The 22,896-nt window shown below is 43.4% G+C and overlaps 1 protein-coding gene and 1 long non-coding RNA gene across 4 annotated transcripts in view; one reads left to right on the forward strand and one right to left on the reverse strand.

Moving 5' to 3' along the window:
- Nucleotides 1-217: 217 nt before the first annotated feature.
- On the reverse strand, nucleotides 218-3,846 carry LOC109284186 (uncharacterized). Its single transcript, XR_002091543.2, has 2 exons — nucleotides 3,597-3,846; nucleotides 218-912 (listed from the first exon to the last, which is right to left on the reverse strand). It is a non-coding gene; the product is annotated as an uncharacterized LOC109284186 (long non-coding RNA).
- Nucleotides 3,847-3,896: 50 nt separating this feature from the next.
- Nucleotides 3,897-22,896, forward strand: part of TRABD (TraB domain containing) — a 52,301-nt gene continuing 33,301 nt past the window's right edge. The window contains exons 1-3 of one of the 3 annotated variants that reach the window (XM_059725909.1): nucleotides 3,897-4,013; nucleotides 18,214-18,277; nucleotides 20,543-20,621. In XM_059725909.1, the coding sequence (XP_059581892.1) occupies nucleotides 18,254-18,277; nucleotides 20,543-20,621 (103 nt within the window). In that variant the 5' untranslated portion in view covers nucleotides 3,897-4,013; nucleotides 18,214-18,253. Of the gene's footprint in view, nucleotides 4,014-4,055; nucleotides 4,346-18,213; nucleotides 18,278-20,540; nucleotides 20,622-22,896 lie in introns of those variants that run through there. The other 2 variants (XM_006266210.4, XM_014601108.3) reach the window with 2 other exon arrangements.

Raw genomic sequence — 22,896 nt, forward strand, 5'->3', positions numbered from 1 at the left:
AGAGACACAAAGAGGTTCCATGATAGAACATGATGATACCACGCTTTGGAAGACAAGGAGGAACAATGGGGCTTTTATCTTGAATCTTGTTCCTTCACAGAAACAATTAAATCATAGTGTGATCTTGAAATAATGTTTCTGAATTGAAGCAAGAGAAAAAGGAGGAAAAATGTCATCCTTAACCTATACCCTTCTGATTAAGAATAGCAAAACCATGTGTCATGCAAAGTACAAGAGGTTTTTACTGTAATCCCTGTCAATAAATAGACAAGTGACCTATAGAATCAGGAAAGAAGTAATTTTGACTTTTTTTCTCTATGATTTTGACAGTTTCTACTTAGAAGAACATAAATGAATTTTAAAGACACTTAACATCATTGCATGTTACATCCTAAAAGCAGTGTCAGCCACCAAAATACTGTCTCCCTTGTCTCCACTGACATCTGAATTCCTTTGTCACTGACATAAGAATAGTTTCAGGTCCACAATGAAATTGTTAAAAAGACACACCCAATATTAAAGCCAATTAAAAAGTCATCTCTATTTTTAGCAGATTAGCAGTTGCTAAATTAATTAGCAAACTCCATTGACTCATCTAGTAAACCCTAATTACTAGAATGAAGAGTTCAACCACAACAGTTTTTTCCCCCACAATTACAAAAATGGATTAGACAAATATTTATAGTAAAAAATGTTCGAGCAGGTGTCAGCATTGTCAACTGCATCACTTGCAGAGTTCTGGCAGAGGGCATCTCTAAAGATACTCGGAAGCCTCCAATTGTCAGCAGCTGTGGAGCCCTGCACCCTTGGGAAACCGCTCTGTAGAAATACTGTGACTTCCTCTGTTTGATGAATCTCTTTCCTTTGGAAGACTTCCTCTCAGCTTTCACAAAAATTGTGCACAACAGACCACTGAAACAACACACGGAGGGTATAGTCAGAAGTGGCGTGCCTCTCCAAAAGCACCTGCATCTTACCTCAGTCCTTACAAAAGCACATTCAACTACAATTCTGCTCTCTTGGTGCAGTAGAGGAAAAATGATTGACTACATCATAAGTGGAAGCAATGCCACCAATGATACAGTCAGAATACAGTGAAAAAATGCAGGGGATAAAATAAGCAACCAGGATCCCACATTGTCTCAAACAAATGTAGGAGATGCCCAAACTTGTCATGTATCCCATCTCACACAGTGGTCTATGCCCTGTGTTTCTGAAGAGGGTGTATGAAATCCTATAGTTGGCAGTTTGTTAAATGCTCCACAGAAGTTTATTCCTAACCTTCAGACAGTGGATGGTTTTTGTTCAGAAGTATAAGGGTTTACATAATATGTATTCATATGAATGTTTTCTACATAAATATCTTAGCCTTCCTTTTATAAACTAGGCTCTCATTGGAAAGTGCAATTCTGTGCCACACCAAGAAACATGTTTGTACGTGATTTCCACACATTCACATTTCCAAACCAGTACAGTCCACCTCCAGTCTAATGCAGAACTATAACATATCAATCAAGTAAAATATTTGAGGGGAAGAATAAATATGAGGAATATTTTCAAATTGTCTTTAACCTTACTGTAATGAAAACTTTACGTACAAAAGAAAAATAATTTATTCTGAATATTTTTCTGAAACTTATTTTCCATAAGTTTTTATTGCTACATTTTGCTAATTCATAAATTGCCATAATAGAAACAAAGAACAGGAAAAGGGGCCAGGACCTGGTATTAGAAAACAATCACTACCTACAATTGGCTCTCTACAAACCTAGCTTCCCTGAAGGTTTGTCCCACAAATATATAGCTGGCGCATTTGTACACGTCTGTATTGCACTAGACTGTTCATCTAGTCTTTTTTTTTTGTTTTGAATCATTGCATAATATGACGTGATTAAACAGGTTTGGCTGTATTGATTTCCCAAGATTTACAAGTAAAACATTAATTATGTAGCCAAAGTGGGAAAGGCCCTCAAGGAAAGAAAGGAGCCTGAGTAAAAAACAACCAGAACTAGGAGTACTGTGACTTGAAACAAGATCTTTGTAGTTTGGAATTGGACAACATGCCCTTATGGTGGTGCCTTTTACCTAAACATTTCTTCTTTTAATTCTTGTTTTCCTATATACAGCACCATTGAAATGCACCCACCTTCTTGCAAGAGAAAACTTTAGTGGTGACTTAGAGACCGGCATACTAACATAGGAAGAAATTTAGCTTAAGGACACGAGGGGCACTGACAGAGTGGCATTTATCATGCAATCAGCCCCTTGAAAATGCTCTACAGCCATGCCCAGACGGAAGTGCATGGCTGCAGAGTGTTTTAAAAGTGCCCGATTGCACAACAAATTAACTCTCATTATATGAGGTTCAGGTGAAGGCACTCCAAAGCTGATGGGAGGGGGAAAAGGAAGGGAAAAGGAGGTACTGGCTGGGGTTTGCTCAGCTTGAGCTGGAGCAGGGGCGGGTGGATTGGAGCCCCTCTCCCCTGACCCAACAATGAACATATGTCAGCACCCACAGGGAAATACCACTCGTGGAGAGTTTCATGTGACTAAAGTTTGAACATGGCTGATAGGACCTTGGGTTTTAAAGCCTTGACCAAGATGTATCCTTTCCTGCTGTTTGTGAACTGTACAGAACATTTGTCTGTCTCTTACAAAAGAAAGCCTAAGATGATCCCGCTGGGATTCCAACATGTGGCTCAGCATGACTCAGGGCAGGGACAATCTGAATGTGTGCAAGTGACTCAGGCCAGCCTAAAGTCCATTTTCAAAATTCACTTCAGTTCTTAGGACCAGATACAGAAAGGGCCGAAGCAAAACTGACTCAGCAGCTGCTGCCTCACTCTGGGAGGCCTTGGAGCACTCAGGCACTTAAAGACGTGCTGTCAGGCATGCCTAATAGTGCCACAGTCCAGAGAGCCCTGAGCAGCTAGGCACCTCACTCACACCCAAGTACCAGCAGGGTGGATAAATGAAGCAGTTGCTCAGCTGTGTCATCTATGAGGACCAACCTGGTAAAATCACTCTGAGAATGTTTAATCCTCACCAAACTCAGCCAAGAGAAGGAACCTACTTCGCCTTTATTTATTTTTGAGTTTAGCATGCATTTGCATAGGCAGAAGCCCCACGCCTAAATCTCTCCTCTGCTTGAGGGGGCCCGAACGCACCTTTCCCGTTAAACTGCCCTCACAACCAGGCTCCTGAGTGTTGTGGGATGGGCTTTCCTCCACCTCTCCACTTGAAACTATTCCACTCTGCCTGGGGCGCTCAACCTCCAGCCTGTGGGCCAAATCCACAGAGCCATCCAGGGCCAGGAAACGACGTGCTGGGGCCCTAAACTAGGGGCTCCCAACCTTTCTACGCCGCGGCCTGGAAAACTGCGGACCACTGTGCGGAGCCCCGCGGTCAAAATACCCGGCCGGAGCACACGTAAAGATACGTCCACCCCCGGGGGGGGGGGGGGGGGGACGGGCCCCAACCTCATCCTTGGCCCTGCGGGAGGAATCGTGACCTCTCTGCCTGGCTCCACGGTTTGCTGGTCTGTGCTACCCTTTGCCTTCGCTACCCGTAACATGAGGCCCTAAACTCAAGCTTACTTAGCTCATGCCTAAATCCGGCACCGGAGCCCTCACATCCGGCCTGCAGAGCTCCCCACAGGTCTCGACATGTTAGGGGGAAGCGGTGGCCATTGACACACAAGGCGGCCCCTGACACATTCCCAGCTCCCAAGCGGCTGCGGACCCGGGCCCGCCCCCCGGGGCCAGCTCGAGCCCCCTCCCCCCGCAGGATGCACAGTGCACATCTGCACGGGGGCGGGGCGGGGCGGGTGGCGCTGTTGCATGCCGGGAGCTGTAGTCCGCGGAACTACGAGTCCCAGCGAGCGGCGCCGCCCCGGCCCCGCCCGCCGCCCGCTCCGTGCGTGACTCGGGCAGCGTGTGGGCCGGCTGAGGCGCCGCCGCTCCGCTCGCCGCCCGCTCCCGGACCCTGCCAGCCAGTGGCCCCAGCCGGCCGGGGTGAGCGAGCCCGCGCGGGGCGGGAGGGCCAGGCCGGGCCGGGCCGGGGTCGCGCTGGGGCCCGGCTCAGGCTGCAGCGGAGCCGCAGGGGCGCTGCCTCCCCGGGCCTGCGGGCGGGCTGGCGGACCGGCGCGCGCTGGCGCTGGCGGAGCAGGAAGTTGGCGCACGTGGGGCAGCGCGGAGCCGGGCCCTGCCGGCAGCACAGACGCTGCCCGCGCTATTTTAAGCATCGCAGCGGCGAGGCGAGCACAGCTGGCTGCGGTGGAGGGTCCTGGCTGCCCCCTCCAGCCTTCTTCCTCTGCCAGGGCCGGGAGGTGTGTCCTGGAAGTCAGGTACTTGGGCCGCAGCCCCTCTGCCCCCCGGCCCCGCTGGAAGGACAGGGCAGCTGTCGGTCTGGCCGGGCCTGCAGGCGTTGCCAACGGGGCAGCTTGGCACTTCCTGAATAAGGAAGGTCCTGGGCACGCAGGAGAGCCGGCAGGGAGGGACTCAGATGAGCACTGAAGGAAAATCCCCAGCAACAAGGAAGAGGGGAGCAGGGGCGATGCCGAACTGAAACGTCACAGTAGTTGGATCCCTCTTGGGACATTTCCAAACTAACTTTCATGGTCTTTCCAACTGGTGCTGCAGGCAAAGTAGTCGGCCGTCAGCTCAGGGTATAAATCCACGGTCAACTTGAAGCTCTGCTTGATGGTGGAGACCAGAGTTTCTAAACCAAGTCATTTTCAAGGTGCTACAGGGTGCAAACACCTGCCACGATGCGTACGGTAAACCCAGAGATTTCAAACAGGAATCTGTGGTGTCGAAGGCATGCTGACGTGTCATGGTCTTTCCTGAGTTCTTCGCAACAGAAGAATTGCTCTGTTATTTTTCTGTAGCCAAAACATGAGTGAGAGCTAAAAGCTCACATTTTCCAAGGGGTGGCTTGAACCTAATAAGGAGTGCCTCAAGTGTAAAAAAGGTTAAAAACCACTGGTATAATCTGTGGTAAAAAAGCAACCTGATGAACTGGCCAAGAAAAAATTCTATTAGAAAAACAATGTAAAAGAAGGGATGTAGGCTACTGGACTAAACACGCGCATCTGTAAGATGGGTGCTGACCTAGGTCTACCACTGCCTGGCTAGGTGGCTTAGTGCAAGTCACTTAACTGTGGTTCAGTTTCCTCAGTTGTTAAATAGTTTAGTATTTAGCTTGCAGGAGAACTGTAAGGATTAAAGACAATATATAAAGGGAAAAAACCCTGTTTCTTCCCTCAGATAATTTGGAATCGGGGACAAACTGATTATGGCATGAAACTTTTTTTTTTTTTTAAAGCCTCCTTCGTACATAAAGGAGAACAGTAATCTAATTGAAAGAAGACCTGTACTAGGTCTTTCAGGCCTAAAAATGGTTTCACTAACACATTCTTATACATATTTCTGTTGCCTTCCAGAATTATAGTCCAGTGGAGGGAACTGTATTAGCATATGGTCTGCCAGGATCAGAGACATATGTGGTACATTGAAAATGTAAAGCACTAGTAGCTTTACATTCTTCTGTGATTATATTCATTCTGAACTGTTTAAAAAAAAACCAAAACCTTGCATTTTTTTTGTCTCCTTACTTCTGTGCATCTGTCAGGCTGTCAGTGTTGAGCCATCGCTTACCGACAGCTTCTGTAAATAAAGATTTTAAGTCATTTTAAAAAGTGATGTTCTGATACACAGGTCTTAGAAGTAGTTTGACCTTAAACTTGCACGCGTTTTAACTTCTGCTTCAGTCTTCATGTGAGGAAAGTTCACTTACGATAGTCTACTGATCATATGGGCTAGTGGTTTTGGAATTGAGGTGTTTATTATTAACCAGATTTTTTTTTTTTTATTTAAACAATTTGCCAATCTGAGGCAATAATATTTATGGAAGCAAAAACAGCTTGCCAACTACTAACTGCTGCTACTGGGGGGGGAAAATGCCAGACAGAAAAAAACCTTTGAAAACTGACACTGTACCTATGTGCATGTGTGGCACTGTCCAGAAGTTTCACGAGATATATAAAGTTTAACTACATGCCCGGAAGGCCTTTATTTTGCATAATATGGTCTCTTGCACACTTTTCTTTTAATTTTAGTGTCACAAAAAGGAAAAGCTGTCTAGCTGCTAGGACTTTCAGTCCCGCATATTAACAAGTATTATCATTATGCGCATGGAAAAACACATATTTACTTTGTCTGGTTATAATAGGTATTTTTGAGTTTCCTTATTGCAAATGTAATTTTGCAAAATTATGGCATTTTCTTGTCCTTTTTTGCTTGTGTATTAAAGTAGAATTTTGCACATTTCAGTATCTTAACTTTTAAGTTTGGGGTTTACATTTATTTTGGTTTGGCTTGTTCTTTTCAGGACAGTAATAACAGCATCTAGTTTTGGTATCTCAGTATTTTAATTAGTCTAAATTTTAAAAATATATTTAACTGATTAACTAACTTTCTACCAAGGGCATTGAGATGATGTTGCTGCCAGAGAGCTGTGAATAAAACAAGTTAATGTTGAGATCTTTTTGGAGTTTCATTTGATTTTTGGTGAAGAAATGGCTTCTTCACATCTCCTAGTTGAGAAAATCAAGAACATAAGTGTTGGCAGTATTGAAAGTTATAAACATCAATATAAATCCTACGCACGCTTCACAGAAATATTGAGAGAGAGAGAACCTGCAAATCTGTTCAGTTAGTAGTGGTTACCATTAGATGTACTATCAATTTGGAACCATGACTTCGAGTCTTAAGTGTTTGCAAGGTCAAATATTCAAGTTGTAAGCACTTTTTGTAAAATGCCAGGTACACTGATGTTATGTAGATGCTAAAAATTAATTATGAATTTTACTTTTGACTTGTAAGTATTACAAAGAAAAACTGAATTTTTATGCTCACAAACTATCAAACGAGTAAGCTGGATGGTATTAACAAGTAAAATGTACATGATATGATATGAAAATGTACATGTGCTAAATAACACCCACCCTCCACTTTTGACAAAAACAAATTAGGGGCCCTGTTTTGTTTTTTCCAGATGTGCTATGCAGTCCTGTGAGTGTGAGCCTTGAGTGCTTAGCATCTCTAAAAACTGGATTTGAAATTACCTGCTTAAAACTGTATGATGAGCCATGGGAGGGGCTGGATTTGAGCCTGGTAGTTTTGGCTCCTAGTTACTAGATCAGTGGTTTTCAACTGGGGTGACATGAGTGTCTTTTGAGGGTAATGCAGGGTGCCACACAACATTAGCAGTTAGATGTGTAAACTCTTGCACGTAATTCACAAGATAAGCCCAGAGATTTCAAGTAGGAATTCACGGTGTAAAAAACATTCTGACTTGTCTTTCTGTGTCCTTTACAACAGAGCAATTGCTCTTTTGTTTTTCCATACCAAAATATGAGTGAAATCGGTTTTTGAAATTGCGTAGTGCTAAATTCAGAAATTCTGTGGAGAGGGTCTGGAGTCTAAAAAGTTTGAGAATCGCTGTGTTAGATCCTTCTGGGTATCTGCAAAATACCGTAGGTAAGTAAGCAGAGCTGCATATTAGTATTGTGAGGCATGTGTTGGGCAGGGGGGGTGGGATGGGAAGGAACAGAGAACATGTATGAGAGGAGTCATGCTGTACAGTTTGCACAGAGGTCTTGATTCTAATCACTGCTGTGCAGATTTGTATCCTATGTGTTTTATAACCAGCTAGTGTACTTCAGTAGACCAGCAAAGTGACTGATTGAGGGCTAGTCAGCACTGCAGATTTCTGCATAAGGAATTCAGGGCCCAAGAATGGCTGAGGTTCTCACTGAAAAGCTATAATAAAGTTTGCACAGACTTAAGTTCTTGCTTATGTTTTTGGAGGGGAAAGTGAGTGGGGAGGAGAACAGATGGGAATGAGAATAAAAAAGTCTTGGGTGGGCAGAGTTGTCTGGTTTGCTTATAAGTATAGAGACATAGATTTCCTTACACATTAAATGCTAGTGTTGTTTCATTAGCAATAAAAGAGGCAGAAGGTAGGTAGAGTTGTAGAAGGGAGATCTTAACTGAGTTACCTGAAAATTATCTGCTGCGGCACTGAGCTCACCTTGCTTTCCAATGTTACCTCCACCTACCCCTTGCCGTACTGAATAGGGTACCTCCTGAAATCTGACCCTCTCTTCTCCAGTTTTATTCATCAGTTACTATGTCTTTATTTATAAATAGATAACTTGTAACTGCACAAAGCACCCGTAGGCCAGAGGTTACTGCCACTTAACCTTGGACTTCTCTGTACTGTTCTCTGTGTAGGCTTTCACTGTGCCGCTTGCCACAGTATCTGAGCTCTTTCTAATAATGTATTAATGCAGTGGCTCTCAAATGTTTTGAACAGATGGGATGTTATCAACCCTCAGTATTTCTCATGGACCACCATGTGTCTTTATTTCAGGCTTTTAATGTAGGAAGGGGCAGTGTGATGTGTGAACTACAGTATATACCTGAATCCAAGATGACTTTGAATTTAAGATGCCCTCCCCCATTAGATTCTAGACATGGAAAATTTATGAATTTGTTATAATTTTCTAAGTCTAGAATGTAACTTTTGGAGGGTTGTCCTAGAATCGCCTATCCCACCTGTTGCAGTATGGCAAACAGCATGTGGGGGGAGGGCCTGCCTCTTTTCATTTCTGGCCCCTCAGTGCCTGTGTGCCCCATGTCTATCCCCCCCCCCCACACACACACACTGTGGTGCCTGTACCACCTTTTCTCCTTTCATTTGCACCCTTCCTGCCTTCCCTTCCCAGCACCATTCCCCCTGCTTGACTCTCCTTCTACCTGGCCCCATGCCTGCAACCCCAGCACCTGTTGCCACCTCTTTGCTATCTGAACCCCATGCTGTTCTTCCCCCTGCCACTGCCACTCACCTTCACCCTCACAACTCTGGCCCCACTCTGGCCAGGCCAGGGAGCATGGTACATGTACTACCTACAACCCCAGCCCCACCATAAAGCAGCTGTGGCAGCAGCGGCAGCTTTGGCCCTGGAGCGTAGACCAGAGCTGCCTCTGCCATGGCACTGCATAGCTGTGTGGGGGCAGCATGTGCTCCATGGTTCCTGCTCCTGACTGGAGCAGAGCCCTAGCAGGAGGAAGAACTGCAAGAGGAAGACGCGGTGGGGAGGAGAGGGATCAGAGAGCAGAGGATATGGGACTAGGGTAATGATGGTAGAAACTTTGAAATAGGAAGTAACCTGCAGCCTGTTTTATGTGGCATAAGAAAACTGTATGGGGGGATCAGACACATGGGCTAGAAAGAGTCAAATAGGCAAACCAGAAACACAGATGTGTACAATTATCAGTTACAACTTAAGTATAGGGTATGCCCTTAATTAAAAGCCTCCAGCATTTTGTCAAGTGCACACATTATAGATATTACATGGTGTCAGAATGGGATGCAGAAAGTAAGAATGCCTGGCTGAGAAAATTAAAATCTTCAGGAAAGTTAGTGTTTGAAAGAAGTGCATCATAAAACTGGAGTAAATAGAAACAAGAATTTGAACTGTACACAACTTGCAGTGTAGTCAAAAGATGAATAGGTGCCAACAACATTTTATTTTTTCATTTAGCAGGTGCAGAACTAATACAAATGTTTTAATAATTTTCAGTTTGCAGATGCGGCAGATGAATAAATACAAATCTTTAATGAATAAGTCTGAGATATACTGTACACCAGGGAAAAGTGTTACTGTAAGAGGCATAAATATTTGACCAGAGGTCAGACAAAGGGGAAAATATAGACTATTATGTGGGGAGAGTTAAAACAGGCAGCACAAACTTGTAAATTTGGCAAACTATTGGGTCCCTCATTACAGATCACATTGTGTGTGATATTGCATCAGGCTCATGACATGCAAGACTTGTCATCGTGGATGTATGCTGGGCAGAGACAATGTAAGCAAAGCAGTAGAGTGAACTAGAAAAACGCATGCATGCATTATCGATAAGACTATCTTTAAGAAATGACATCAAGGACTGGGAGGCAGTGTGCTGCCAATAAAAACTTTGACCTAAAGAACTGAAAAAAAAGACTAGAGGCAATTAAAGTTTTTTCTTTTTTTTTTTTAATGTAATCATAGCTATGATATAAGAAACTCTTTCATAGGGGCAAGCTTGATGTGGATGTGGCAAACTCCATCATTTTGCCAAAATGTGAAAACCTAGAGAGGAAAAACTCCAGGACAAACAGATATCTAACCCTTAGAAAAACAGATTAGCAAGCACTGAACAGATCTGTTCCTAGATATGTTAAGTGCTGAGCCTTTTAAGGATGAGAGAAAAATGGATCTGCTTGTTTACTGGTGAAGATGTACTGAGTTTAAAAGTGTTACAGAACACAGGCCAGTGTGATGTGTCTGAAGCAGTGATTCTCAACCAGAGTAATGTGGGGTGCTATGCAAACACCTGTGCACGATTCACAAGATAAACTCAGAGATTTCAAACAGGAATCTATGGTGTCAGAATCAGGAAATCAGGGTTGGAGTGGACCTTAGTAGGTCATCTAGCTCAAACACCTGCTCAAAGCAGAACCATCCCCAACTAAACCATTCCAGCCAAGGCTTTGTCTAACCAGGTCTTAAAAACCAATGATGGAGATTCCACAACCTCTCTGGGTAACCTGTTCCAGTGCTTTATTACCCTCCAAGTGAGAAACTTCTTCCTAATTTCTAAGCTAAGCTTCCATTGCTGCAACTTGACAGTGCTCCCTGTTCTGTCACCTGCCACTACTGAGAACTGCCTAGCTCCATTCCCTTTGTAACCACCCTTCAGGTATTAAATCCCCTCTCAGCCTTCTCTTCTCCAGACTAAATAAAGCCCAGTGCCCTCAGCCTCTCCTCATAAGTCAGGTTCCCCAGCCTAATAGCCATTTTTGTTGCCCTCTGCTGGACTCTCCAGTTTGTCTACATCCTTCCTGTAGTGGAGGGCCAAAACTGGACACACTACTCCCAATGTGGCCTCACCAGTGCTGAATAGAGGGGAATAATCACTTCCCTTGATCTGATGGCAACACACCTACCAATGAAGCCCAGTATGCTGTTAGCCTTCTTTGCAACAAGGACACGCTGCCTGCTCATATTCAACCAAGCTGCAGGTTGATTGTAACCGCCAGGTCCTTTTCTGCAGAGCTGCTGCTTAGCCAGTTACAGTACTCAGCCTGTAGTGGTGCACAGAATTATTCTGTCTTAAGTGCACAACTTTGCACTTCTCCTTATTGAACCTCATGAGATTTCTTTTTGTTCAATTCTCCAATTTATCAAGGTCCCTGTGAATCTTACCCCTATACTCTGTGTATCTACTACTCCCTCTCTACCCCCAGCTTGGTGTAATCTGTATAATTGCTGTGAGTGAACTCTATCCAGGTCATTGATGAAGATATTGAACAAAACTGGCCCAAGGACCGACCTCTGGAACACTCCACTTGATACTGGCTGCCAGCTAGACATTGAGCCATTGATTATACTACCCTTTCAGCCTGGCAGTCCAGCCAGTTTTCTGTTCACCTTACTGTTCCGTCATCCAACCTGTACTTCCTTTGCTTGGTTGCAAGAATGTTGTGGGCATCTGTATCAAAAGCCTTGCTAAGGTCAAGGTATATCAGGTCCACTGATTTCCCCACAGCCACAGAGCTGGTCATCTCAACCTAGAAAGCAATCAGGTTAGTCAGGTATGACTTGTCCTTAGTGAATCCGTGCTGACTGTTCCTAATCAGCAGGGATCCTGGTTTTCTCTGATTAAATTACTGCCCCCCCCCTCCAAATTCTGTGATTTTTCAAATAAAAAACAAAATCCACACTTTTCCATTATTACAATGAAGGGCCACTATATATATAGGTATCAGTTGAACACAATGTTTTTATATATTTCCACTTTTAAAGTCATTTGGAAGACTACCGGTGCCTCAATCATTGTAATAAAATAAATTCTAAATACCTATATATTTTGGCATTTGATTTTTGGTTTTCTATCATGGAAAATCAGAGCTCCCTTTGCCCCCTTCACTCACCAAGATGCAGGTCCAGCTGCAGCTGTCTCTCCCTGCTGCTTTTTTTGCCGAGCAACCCTGATGTGCTGGTGCCCTGCCCCCACCCCTGCTAGTGCCACTCACTGCCAAACCACAGCCCCGCCCCCAGGTCTTGTTGTTGCCCCTCACCCCTGACCTGCAGCTTCCTGGCCCTGCTGGTGCCCCTTGCTTCTGACCTGCTGCCCCCCTAGCTCCTAGCGTGTGGGGAAGAGGGAGTGAGGGCACAGGCACATGGCAGGGGAAAGGGGCAGCATATGGCCCCCAAGATTTCTGTGCCCACAGAAGGGCTTGGGGCTGCAGCCAGGCCAGATCAGCTCTAGGCAGGAACTGCCTCTGGCCCAGTGGGTAGGACCCAGTATGGGAGGAAGTGCTAAGCTTAGGTGCCCCTTGCCCACCCAGCAGCAGTGGGGGCACAACTCTGCCCTGCTGCTGCATCTTACCTTGGTAGCCATGGCAGCACAGTGCTCCGTCCCACCCACTGGGCCACAGAGGCAGCTCCTGCCTGGCTACAGCTTCATGCCCTACTGTGGATGCAGAAAACTTGTGGGGCAGTGCATTCCCCCCCCTACCCTCCCCCGGCAGCATCACTTTGGCCCCCCTCCATACCCCTCTACCATGTCACCTGTAGCTACCCACCTCCCCGCCAAATTGCCAGTAATCCCCCCACTCACCTGATGTATCACCTGTGCCCCCTCCCCCGCATAGACTTACCTGGAGGGAGCTGCAGTAAGTGCTCTCTACCGCTGCCTGGCTGCTATGTGCATATGCATGCACTTTGACCCCTTGTGTCCCACTCCCTGCAGCTCCTTGCAGGCTGGAAGTCTGCAAGGGGAAACCCACAGTTTCCTGCATTTTTATCCTTTAAAGGAGAAAATATGCATTTTTCAACAGCAAAGGGGAAGTGGGATCCTTGATAATCAGGTCCTCCTCCTCCAAGTGCTTAGAAATAGATTCCTTGAGAACCTGCCCCATGATTTTTCCAGGAACTGAGGTGAGGCTGACCGGTCTGTAGTTACCCAGATTCTCCTTCTTCCCTTCCTTAAAGATGAGCACTATATTTGCCCTTTTCCAGTCATCTGGAACCTCTCCCAATTGCCATACTTTTTCAAAGATAATGGCCAGCAGCTGTGCAAGTCACATTGTTCAACTCCTTTGCACCCTTGGGTGCATTGCATCTGGCCTAGTGGACTTGTACATGTCCAATTCTAAGTAGTCCATAACCTGTTCTTTTGCCACTCTTGGCTGCTTATCTCCTCCTTACACCGTGCTGTCATGTGTCGTATTCTGGGAGCTGACCTTGCCTGTAAATTCTGAGGCAAAAAAGTCATTGATTATTTCAAAAGCTTTCTTACCTGTTTCTTCTGAGTTCTTTGCAACAGAAGCATTTCTCTATTAGTTTTCATTAGTCAAGAAATTAATGAAAACTAAGAACAGATGTTTTCTGAGGAGTGCTTTGAATCTAAAAAAGCTGAGATCCACTGCTCTGCACTTGTACAATTGTTTACAGACTGGATCACTTTGCAAATTGAATATCTGGTTAATAATTTACGCAGGAGAAAAACTACAAGTTTGTAGTTAAGTGCAGTTTATATTGTGGCTTCAAGCTAGGAAAGCATTGCTACATTTTCGAGTGGTAGAATTTTAACTTGCAAGCCTTATAGGGCTCATCAGCTGTGCTAAGGTAAATTTAAATAGAGTCAATATGGCAAAGAAATAAGGTGATTTGAGATATGTTTGCAGAATACCAGGGTCTTTTTGAAATCATGGGGTGCTTTTCACGGAAATGTGCCATAAAGATAAACTTGCAAGTACCGTCTGTAATGCGTATACATCATAAAATTACCATAGCATTAAGGGCTAAAGTAAGTGAGAGAACTGCAGTGTACAGAACAGCTGCAAGTTATAACAAAGCCTGTAGGTGGGCTAATTCTATAGCAGTTGCAACTATGCCAGGGTGAGATGACATAAAAACATATTTGAATCCAAGAGTTAGTAATAAAACACAGAAAGGAACACTTTTAATTGCCTGCAGTATAAGAATCATTAAGTTGGCTAAAGCTGAATTTTTAACTGTCTTAGTTTCCAGTAGTGAATTTTGGCAACCACGGCTGGATGACTTTGTACATTGAATATACAATTCAGCAGGGTCAGGTTTATCTGACTTCACTTTGGCATCTGCTTAGCTCCTGAAGTGTATCAGAGTAATATAATAGGTATTTTGAAGGGCTGGAAGATGTTGAATAGCATCCTGGTATGGAGAAAATATCAGACAAGATTGGAATGAGAAGCATAAAAGAGTTTTTAATAAGTATTGTGAAAGAAATCTACGACTGAATAGGAACAGATCAAAGTGGCTTAGACCAAGAGAAAATATTTAATACGTTACTGGACAAAAGAAGTAATAATGTAAAAGTTTCTGCAGTAACTGAATTGGTGACACTTGCAAGGCTAAATTGTAAAGATTTTTGGGAAGAGTTATTTACCTGGCTAAATTTAGTCTGCACATGTCAATAATAACAGTTCAGTTAAGACATCTGCTGGGGAGTTTGCCTGGGTTTATGGCATATAAACATTTTGAAGAATTGCTTGGAAAGCACCAGTGCTACAGTACTTCATGTCAAAGAATGAGTTGCTGTGTTAGCTTTACTGGATTAGAGGATATACTGATGCCAAAAGGGGCTCCTGTTGCTTATGCCTCTGAACTTCTGACAATGACACAACAGAACTATGCCCAGATAGAAAAAAAGAAATGCTAGCAACAGTGGTTGATGTATGTGATTTTTATCAGTATACCCGTGGAAACAAAGTAGTTGGTGAAATGGACCACAAGCATCTTGAAGCTTTTTTTAGAAAACCTTTGTACAGTGTTCCACCCAGAGTTCAAAGATGGGCTCTCATGCTCTAGAAGTATTACCTGGAAGATATCTACAGAGAGTAGAGCAGAAAAAAAGAGTTAGCAATTGCTAATGTCTTATCCAGAGCATACGCTTTGAATGGCAAAGGGATAAATTCAGAGGGAGCTATTGATGCAGTATGTTTCATGTTGTCCAATTTGCCAGTACTGGAACAGAAATTGAAGAAATTTCAAGCAGCTATTGCAAATTCTGTGCTCCTCCAGCACTTAAGATGGAATGTTTTGCAGGGATGATCAGATGAGATCTGGGGTACCAAAGGTCTCCATTCTTATTGCTCATTTTGCAAGATGGGCTTGTAAAAATGACAGGTACTGGAAAGTCTCAGGAAAAAAATAACTATTTATGAAAGTCACTTGGAAGCAGACTCATCTAAAAGGAGAGCTTAGATGTTGTTTATTAGTTATATATATATACAGTCAAATTGAGGATATGGTGCAGTCCTGAGAGACATCTTAGAAATCAAAAGGAAACACTGATACTACATGAAGGCAGAAACTGGGAGTGTATTGTTTTGAGTGTCAGCAGGTAATCTATCCTATTTTGGGTGTCTTTTATTCAAAATCTGTAGAAGTAGGGTTATCTCAAAAGTCCCAGGTATGTCTGTCATTAGAAACTACAAATCTATTTGCAGTGTATGGCATGCCTAAAGAAGTAGTGAGAATGGACTACCGTTTTGCTCCAGAGACTGTAAAACATTTGCAAAGCAATGGGATTTCATTCACAAAATAGTGAGTCTTTTCCCACAATTGAATGAAATTACAGAGAGTGCAATCACCATATTTAGTTGATTTGGAAACAAGGTTTTCCCCCTCGTTTAATGTGGGCAGGGGTGGGGGAGGAGGGAGGCAGGCAGTGGCCCTGGCCCTAGCCTAGGGATTAAGATCTTGGAGCAGTATGATATTTTTACTGGGGAGTCAAAGGAGGAAGATCTTTACAGAGGCAAAAAGGATCTGTTGAGTACTAAAAGAATTGTACTGGGGAGGAGTAAAGAGGATGAACAAACTGAACCTCCTCAACATCTGACATTTCTTGCATTGCCGATTCAGATCAGCCTATTGAACCTTTTGAATCTTAAATGGCACATTCAAATAGAAAGGAGAAAGGGTAGACTGGTAGGGTAACTCCTGTTACCATCTCTAAAAGCAGAGTGATATAAAATTTGCTAGATACAGAGACTAATTATTTTAGATTTTTAAAAAGAATTTAAATCAGTTTTTAAATGTTGCTTTTTGAAGGCGATGGAACGATGGTTGGATAGGAACCAAAGTTACTCTGAATTTTTCATAGTAGGTAGGAAAGGTAGTAATAGGATGGGCTAGAACAGCAGGGTCCAACCTTTTAGTCAGGTGTGCCACAAATTAGCCCTACACCCTCCCTTAGTGCCACTGAACCTTTTCCCCAAACTGATCTGCTGCTTTGCTCTCTGTTTCCTGTCCTGTCTGCCACTGTGCTGCCTGTCTCCACCCCGGTCTATCGTGCCTTGCGCCTACAGGCTACAGGCACCACTGGTGTCACACATGTTGCAGTTTGGTCACCCCTGGAGAAGAGGAAGCCATGTAGACAAGCCAGTAACATATACCATATACATAAAATCATAGAAAATTAGGGTTGAAAGAGACCTCAGGAGGTCATCTAGTCTATTTATTCCTTCAAATATAAGATGCCCTTGAATTAAAGATGCACCAGAACTTTCTGATAGTTATACAGTCAGGAAAGGGATTAGTGTTGATTATAAGTTTCATCCATGTATTATAGGTGTAGACATACAGTAGCACAGCATCTGGTGTGCAGTAACTACTCATATCCAGCCATGTGCATTTCATGATAACTTGACCTTCTTACTTTTGAGGTGTAGGATGGTATGAATTGGCTTTCATTTACCATTAAGTAAGAGCATGCAAATAGGCTGTTACCATGGAGCAGCTACTCCTTTATCTCTTGGGAATTGTGCCCCTACCTAAATTCTGTTGGGAAGATTAGGAGTTGGTTAAAGCTCAGCCACTAAATTTACCTTCTGCTAACTCTTGATGCAGAAGCAGCCATAACCAGTCTTCAACCATCTGTGATTACAGTGTCATTTGCTCAGAGTTTCAGAGACGTAGGTGGAAACAAATACAATACACACAGTAGATCACCTTGGTGATGGTTTTGAAACCAGTTCCAGTTCCTGAATTTGTATCTGTTACATCCTTTGGCAACCAGATTTAAGCTGATGTGTCATGCTGGGTATGAGTAGTCTATAAATAGAAAAGACAGCAGTTGAAGCTGAAATTACTGTGTTTGTAAACACTACAACTTTATATTTGTAAATGTTTAAAAACTTGTATCCATCTTAAAGGCCTAGAACTATTATGTTTTCCATCATGAGGAAAGAGAGACAGGCATGTTGGTTGGTTTCGCTTTCCTAGTTGGTAGTCTCATAGGAACTCAAGGGCTAAATACAGATGGTCAAAAAGCCTAAAGCTTAATCGATTCAGTCTTTGCAGGTTAGTCTAAAATGCACAGATTAAATTGAAACAGACATGAACAGACATTTACCTTGGATTCAGGAAATGCAGCCACATGCCTGTGGTGGCTAAGGCCAGAAGCCCAGTGGAGTTGGAGGAGGGTACTAAAGCTTCCACGCCTCCTTTTTTAAAGTCCTGAATCTGCCCAGCTCTCTGACTGTGTGTTCACTTACTTTCCTGCTGCCCCAAAGGTGTCTGGGATTTGCAGTCCAGAATTACAGCAGTAGGACTCTGCAGGATTGTTCATCACTTCCTTTTCTTGCTTCGAGGTACCTCTAGGATTTGCAGCCAGCAGTAAATTTGAGTGGGGGAAGAGGTGTTTAACCTCCCTCCCTGACCCCAAACCCTAGCTGGGGTTTGCTGGGGGGTGGGCGGGGCAGTCCTCCCTGTAGACTGGGCTGAATCCCTAGCTGGACTTGCCTGCTTTCTGGAGCAGACAGCATAGCCCAGCCCAGGGCTTGAAAGAATGTTGGGATGCTGCGGGACCGTGATTTAACTTGAACCAGGAAGTTTCATAAACCAGTTTGACCCAAATCAGTTAAGTCTGATAGGTTTATCTTAAATTACTTTCAGCCATTTTGAAACATGTTTTGCATAAGAGGGATAGAACACAGGACTGTTTAATTTGTTTAAATTTATTTTAGCTCTTTATAGATGCTCCAGCCTTGCTAGTTGCAGTTCTTAATTCTATTTCTGTCTCCCCCCCCCACCCCCCCTTATTTCTATAGGCCTTCTCTGGCTGGTGAAATTAAACAACGCACTTCAGTGATGCAAGAGGACCAACAACCTGAGGTAAGGTTGAAAATAGGGGCTTCCCCCAGGAAAACTGACATGAGGTACTTGAGGTCTCAGAGTCAGCAAGCATATGCCTGGTATTGCCAGTCCCAGGCACTGAGAAATCATGAATCATGCCACCCAAATATGAAATAAGCTTAAAAACCGTGTTGTCTTTAATTTTCTTGAAGCTCTCGAGGGTTTTTTATTTTATTTAGTTTTTGATCCTTTAGTGTTTGATTTGGGGCTCTAAAACTGCAACTATGAGATTCAGAGGTTTTGGGTTTTTTTGGAGACTCTCGGCTTTGTAGAATCACACACATTAAGCAGGGGCAGACTTCAGCGTGCACATGCATTAAGCAGGGATTAGTCAACAGGGCATGCTTCTTGGCAGTGCTCCCAGGCACACCACTAAGGTAGTGCAAACATGCTTAGAAACATGCCAAATGTGACTTGTGTTAAACTCACAAAGGCAATTCATACATGAGTTAGTCCCAAGATAGACTTTAAGCACCTAGCTGAATCAAACTTGGATGCTTTTTTTTCTGCCCTAAACTTCTTCCGATTCTCTTCAATTTTCCATCTTCCAGCTCCATTCCCAGTTTCCTATCCCAAGTGCCTTTAAATACTTTGCTACAGAAGGCTGTTTTGAGTGTGTCAGGGGAGGGGGCACCTTTTTCCTTTTAATTAAAAAAATCTGTTTAATGTGACACAGCACTTTTGTCTAACTCAACCTCATTAGCCCACCAAAGTCATTGAATGTGGAAAACTTTTTTTTTTCTGCCACCAGTTAGAGAAATATAATATGAAATGCTGTTGCTCATATTTGCACACATGGTTCCTCTTGCTAGAAGTAGAGTCTAGATATCTGTTGTGATTAGAGGTTGAATACATTCTGGATGAGAAATGGAATTGCATCCTGTCCATAAATAGGCTTATGCTTCAGAACGGGTAGATGATACATTGCATCAAATAATTTAAGTTCGATACTGCAGAGCTGCTCATCTTTCTCCATTTCTGTGTAATTTAAAAAAATAGGTTAGATTACCCTGCTGAAGGGGTAATCTGCTGAAGTGAGGGGAAAGATTTCACCTATAGTATTTTAAAACTGAGAATTACCGATTTAAAGTTAAATTCAGGATAAACAGGATTTGGGAAGTTATACTTTGTTGCTGAAAGTTCTTAACAATCAGATGCATTTCATATGGCCTTGCTTTCAATTTTTTGAATTACGTGTAACATAAAACAACTTCCCACCTAACATTTTACATCCCTCAGAAGAGACTGGTTATCAAGTAAACACTGATTACTATTGATGCCTTAACACTGCCTCATTTGGAAGGAACCTAGAATAATTATTGATCCACATTCTGTTACTGGCTTGTGAACATAATGTTGATGAAATATTCCAGGTCCTCCCAACAATTATTCTGATATAAGTAATTCTGTGTCTAAACATGGTTCATATTTAAATTGGGCTTTAATTTCCCCCAGCAATATTTCTTGGTTTGCTTGAAGATTGGATCAGTAACAAAACTGTCTTGGATGAATTACCAACAGCACCTAAATTGTGTTCTACTTGTGCTAATTCTAAATGAGAAGAATTTTGCTAGTTAAAAGCAGTCCAGAAATGTCTCAAGTGATGATATTTATGGGAAAAGCTTTGGACAGTTAAATCCCGATCCTGGTAGGGGTTATAGGTGTACTCTACTTCACATCTTATTGACTTGGATTATTCATGTGCTTGAGTCAGAATGTGCATAAGTCTTTATTGGATGTATTAAAATGTGTATTTATGTTGAATGAATGTGGGTATTCTTATGGTAGCCTGATTTGCACTCTTATCAGTGTCCTGGTTAGTACTACTTTTAAAGCTGAGTGGTTGGTAATTAAGTGTAATATGTCCTCCCATATATCGCAATATTATTATAATCCTTTGTGTACATTGGTTTCCAACACAAAATTCTATACCACCTTTAAAGAGCGCAGTCAGCTGTATTATAATCTATAATCTGATTTTGTGTGCTATGTTAGGTATAAATATGTCCTTCAAAAGAGGTTTTAAATATCTAATCCTTAGTTGTATTTCTCTGTAGAATAGTTTTCTTGCTAACAAAAAACTGTTAGAAAACCAAAGAGATTTTATTTAAACCCTGTTACCGTTTAAATTGTTCATTTGCTTGGATATTATACTCAGATTCAAACTAAGCAGGCTAAAAAATGGGAGTGGCATATAACAGTATCATTGTAATTCCTGTTCTTTTTTAAATTTATTCCATGCAGGCTGCTGCAGAACCAAAGCCCTCCTCCAGCATACCAGAAGATGGTCTGAAGGAGGCTTCAGGACTGTCGCAGAATATTTGTATGTTCTGACTTTGATTAAGGTTAAAAATCACCATGTTGGCCATAGCTTTAGATTATCAAGATACACATTTACACTATTTCATTAGCAGAAATGTGATTATTAGTCCAAAGGGGAACTCATTGCACCATTAAAAAATGTAGGTCCATATGCTCATGACTGACAAACACACAAGCAAAGTTGGGGGGGGAGGAGGCTGAATCAAAAGCAAAAACCAAAGAGAAAATTTTGATTTTTGTCGGTCTTCTAGTTTCATATCTTGGAACTATTACAGTAAAAGCTCTGTTATCCGGCATCCCCGGGGAATGGGGAATGCCAGATAACAAAATATGCCGGTTAATTGAGCGGCCCTGGCTGCCGCTTCTCCCGCCGCGTCTGGGGCGTCCCTCCGCCCCTCCCGTAGCATTGCCGTCCCTCCCGCCTCATTGCCACCTGTCCCGCAGGCCCTGTGGGACAGGGAGGCGGGTCCCGCACAGCCCCACACCACCTGTTATGCTCACAGGCTGTGGGGGCTTGGCAGCGCAGGCTGCTTTGCCCCTGGCCATGGGAGCTCGGAGAAACCGGAAGTGCCCACCATGGCACTTCCGGTTTCACTTTATTTTATAAGCCAGCATGCCAGTTAGTAGAGCATGCTGGCTTGAAAGATGTCAGATAGCGCAGCCTTTACTGTATAAACATATTCTGCTGTTGAGAACATAGATATACTCAGCTCTTGTGTAGTCTGTGTCCTACTCCCTAAGCAGTATTTGGACATATACAGGCATGGGTAGATTCAGGACTTAAAAAAAAGGAGGCGTGGGAGCAGTGAAGGGTGCTGCAGAGGTGGCTGCATGTCCCAGTCCCAGCCTTCCCCTCCCGCAGGATGGGCAAACCATGCCATGGAAACAGCAGCCAGGGACTTCTTTTAAGTGCTCAAAACAGGTAAGAATCCCCTTTTCCCTCCCCTCCATGCTCAGTGACACCTCCCTACCGTCTCATTCCCTCTCCCTCATCCATTGCTGCTGTCTCTAACTGACTGGTGTGGTGGAGGAGGAGTCCCAGAACCCTCTCTGTTTATACCTACTTACACCTCTGGACCTCCTACTGCTGTCCCAGCCACTCCTGCCCTATTCCAACTAGGACAGTGGGAAGGCTGCACAGGGAGCCAGGTCTGGTTGAGGCAGCAGTAGCAGTGGTGGCAGCAGACAGGGTCCCTTCCCCTTGCCTGCTCCCAGACTGTCAAGAAATATCCTGGGGATTGGGCAGGAAGGAAGAACCCGCCCACTGCCACTGTCCCTGGCTAAGCCCGGCCCCCACCTGCCGACAGCGGTAGTGGCCAGTAGAGCAGGGTAGGGGACATGCTGCTGTACATGGAAGGGAAGGCGGATGGAAGTTCTTACCTGATTTTAGGGACTTAAAACAAGTCTTGAGCTGCTGCTCCTGTGGCATTGTCTGAAAGGAAGGGGTGCAGCCATACCACTTCACCCCTTCTGGATCCACCCCTGCATATGGATTTGATTTTCCATTCTGCCCCATGATATTAGTGATGTATCACTAATGTCTTGTGGTTGATGTTGTCTTATCACTATTGCTATAGCCAAAATAAATTTTGTGTTGAAAGAGATAGGTGTATAAGAGATAGGACAGTTTCTAGTTGAAATGTGTCTGTCCTATGTAGTTTAGAAAAGTGGTCTTTCTACTAATCTAGTGGCCTGAGTACAGTGAATAACAATGGAAACTTCAAAGGAAATATGCAGATGCCTGGATTTGGCTGTTTAACTTCCCATGTGCTATTGTGCTGTATCAAATACTATGTATGAGATTCATGTTGGTGCAACACATTTGGAAGTCAGAGATGCATTTTCCCAGCTTCCATGATTTTACAGATGTACCACACGGATCTGCAGTTTATCTGCATCTTGGACATCTCACTTGCAGTCTGTTCCCTAATCCTCCTCTCCTGTGATTGCTATTATATTCCAGGCTTTTGGCAGCTTGAAACTCAGCTGACTTGTAAAGCAACTTGCCAGAGAAGTATTTCCTATTGCCTTGTAAGAAAAAGTTGGTTGAAAAAATTAAACTATGCTTATTCTTCCTTTCCAATTTTTTCTAATATAGATTACATTTTAAAAAGCATCATTCAAAGGTTACTACTTTTACCATTGTAATCAATAGGAGTCCCTCTACCCCAGTTAATCAAACCTTCTGGCTCTTCACAGGCAGCTTTCATGAAACTGATGGATTTTACCTGTTTCTTTATCAGTTAATTAGCATTTATATTGTATTATCAAATAAT

This window comes from Alligator mississippiensis, chromosome 4 (genome assembly GCF_030867095.1).
Source record: "Alligator mississippiensis isolate rAllMis1 chromosome 4, rAllMis1, whole genome shotgun sequence".
Lineage (NCBI taxonomy): Eukaryota > Metazoa > Chordata > Crocodylia > Alligatoridae > Alligator > Alligator mississippiensis.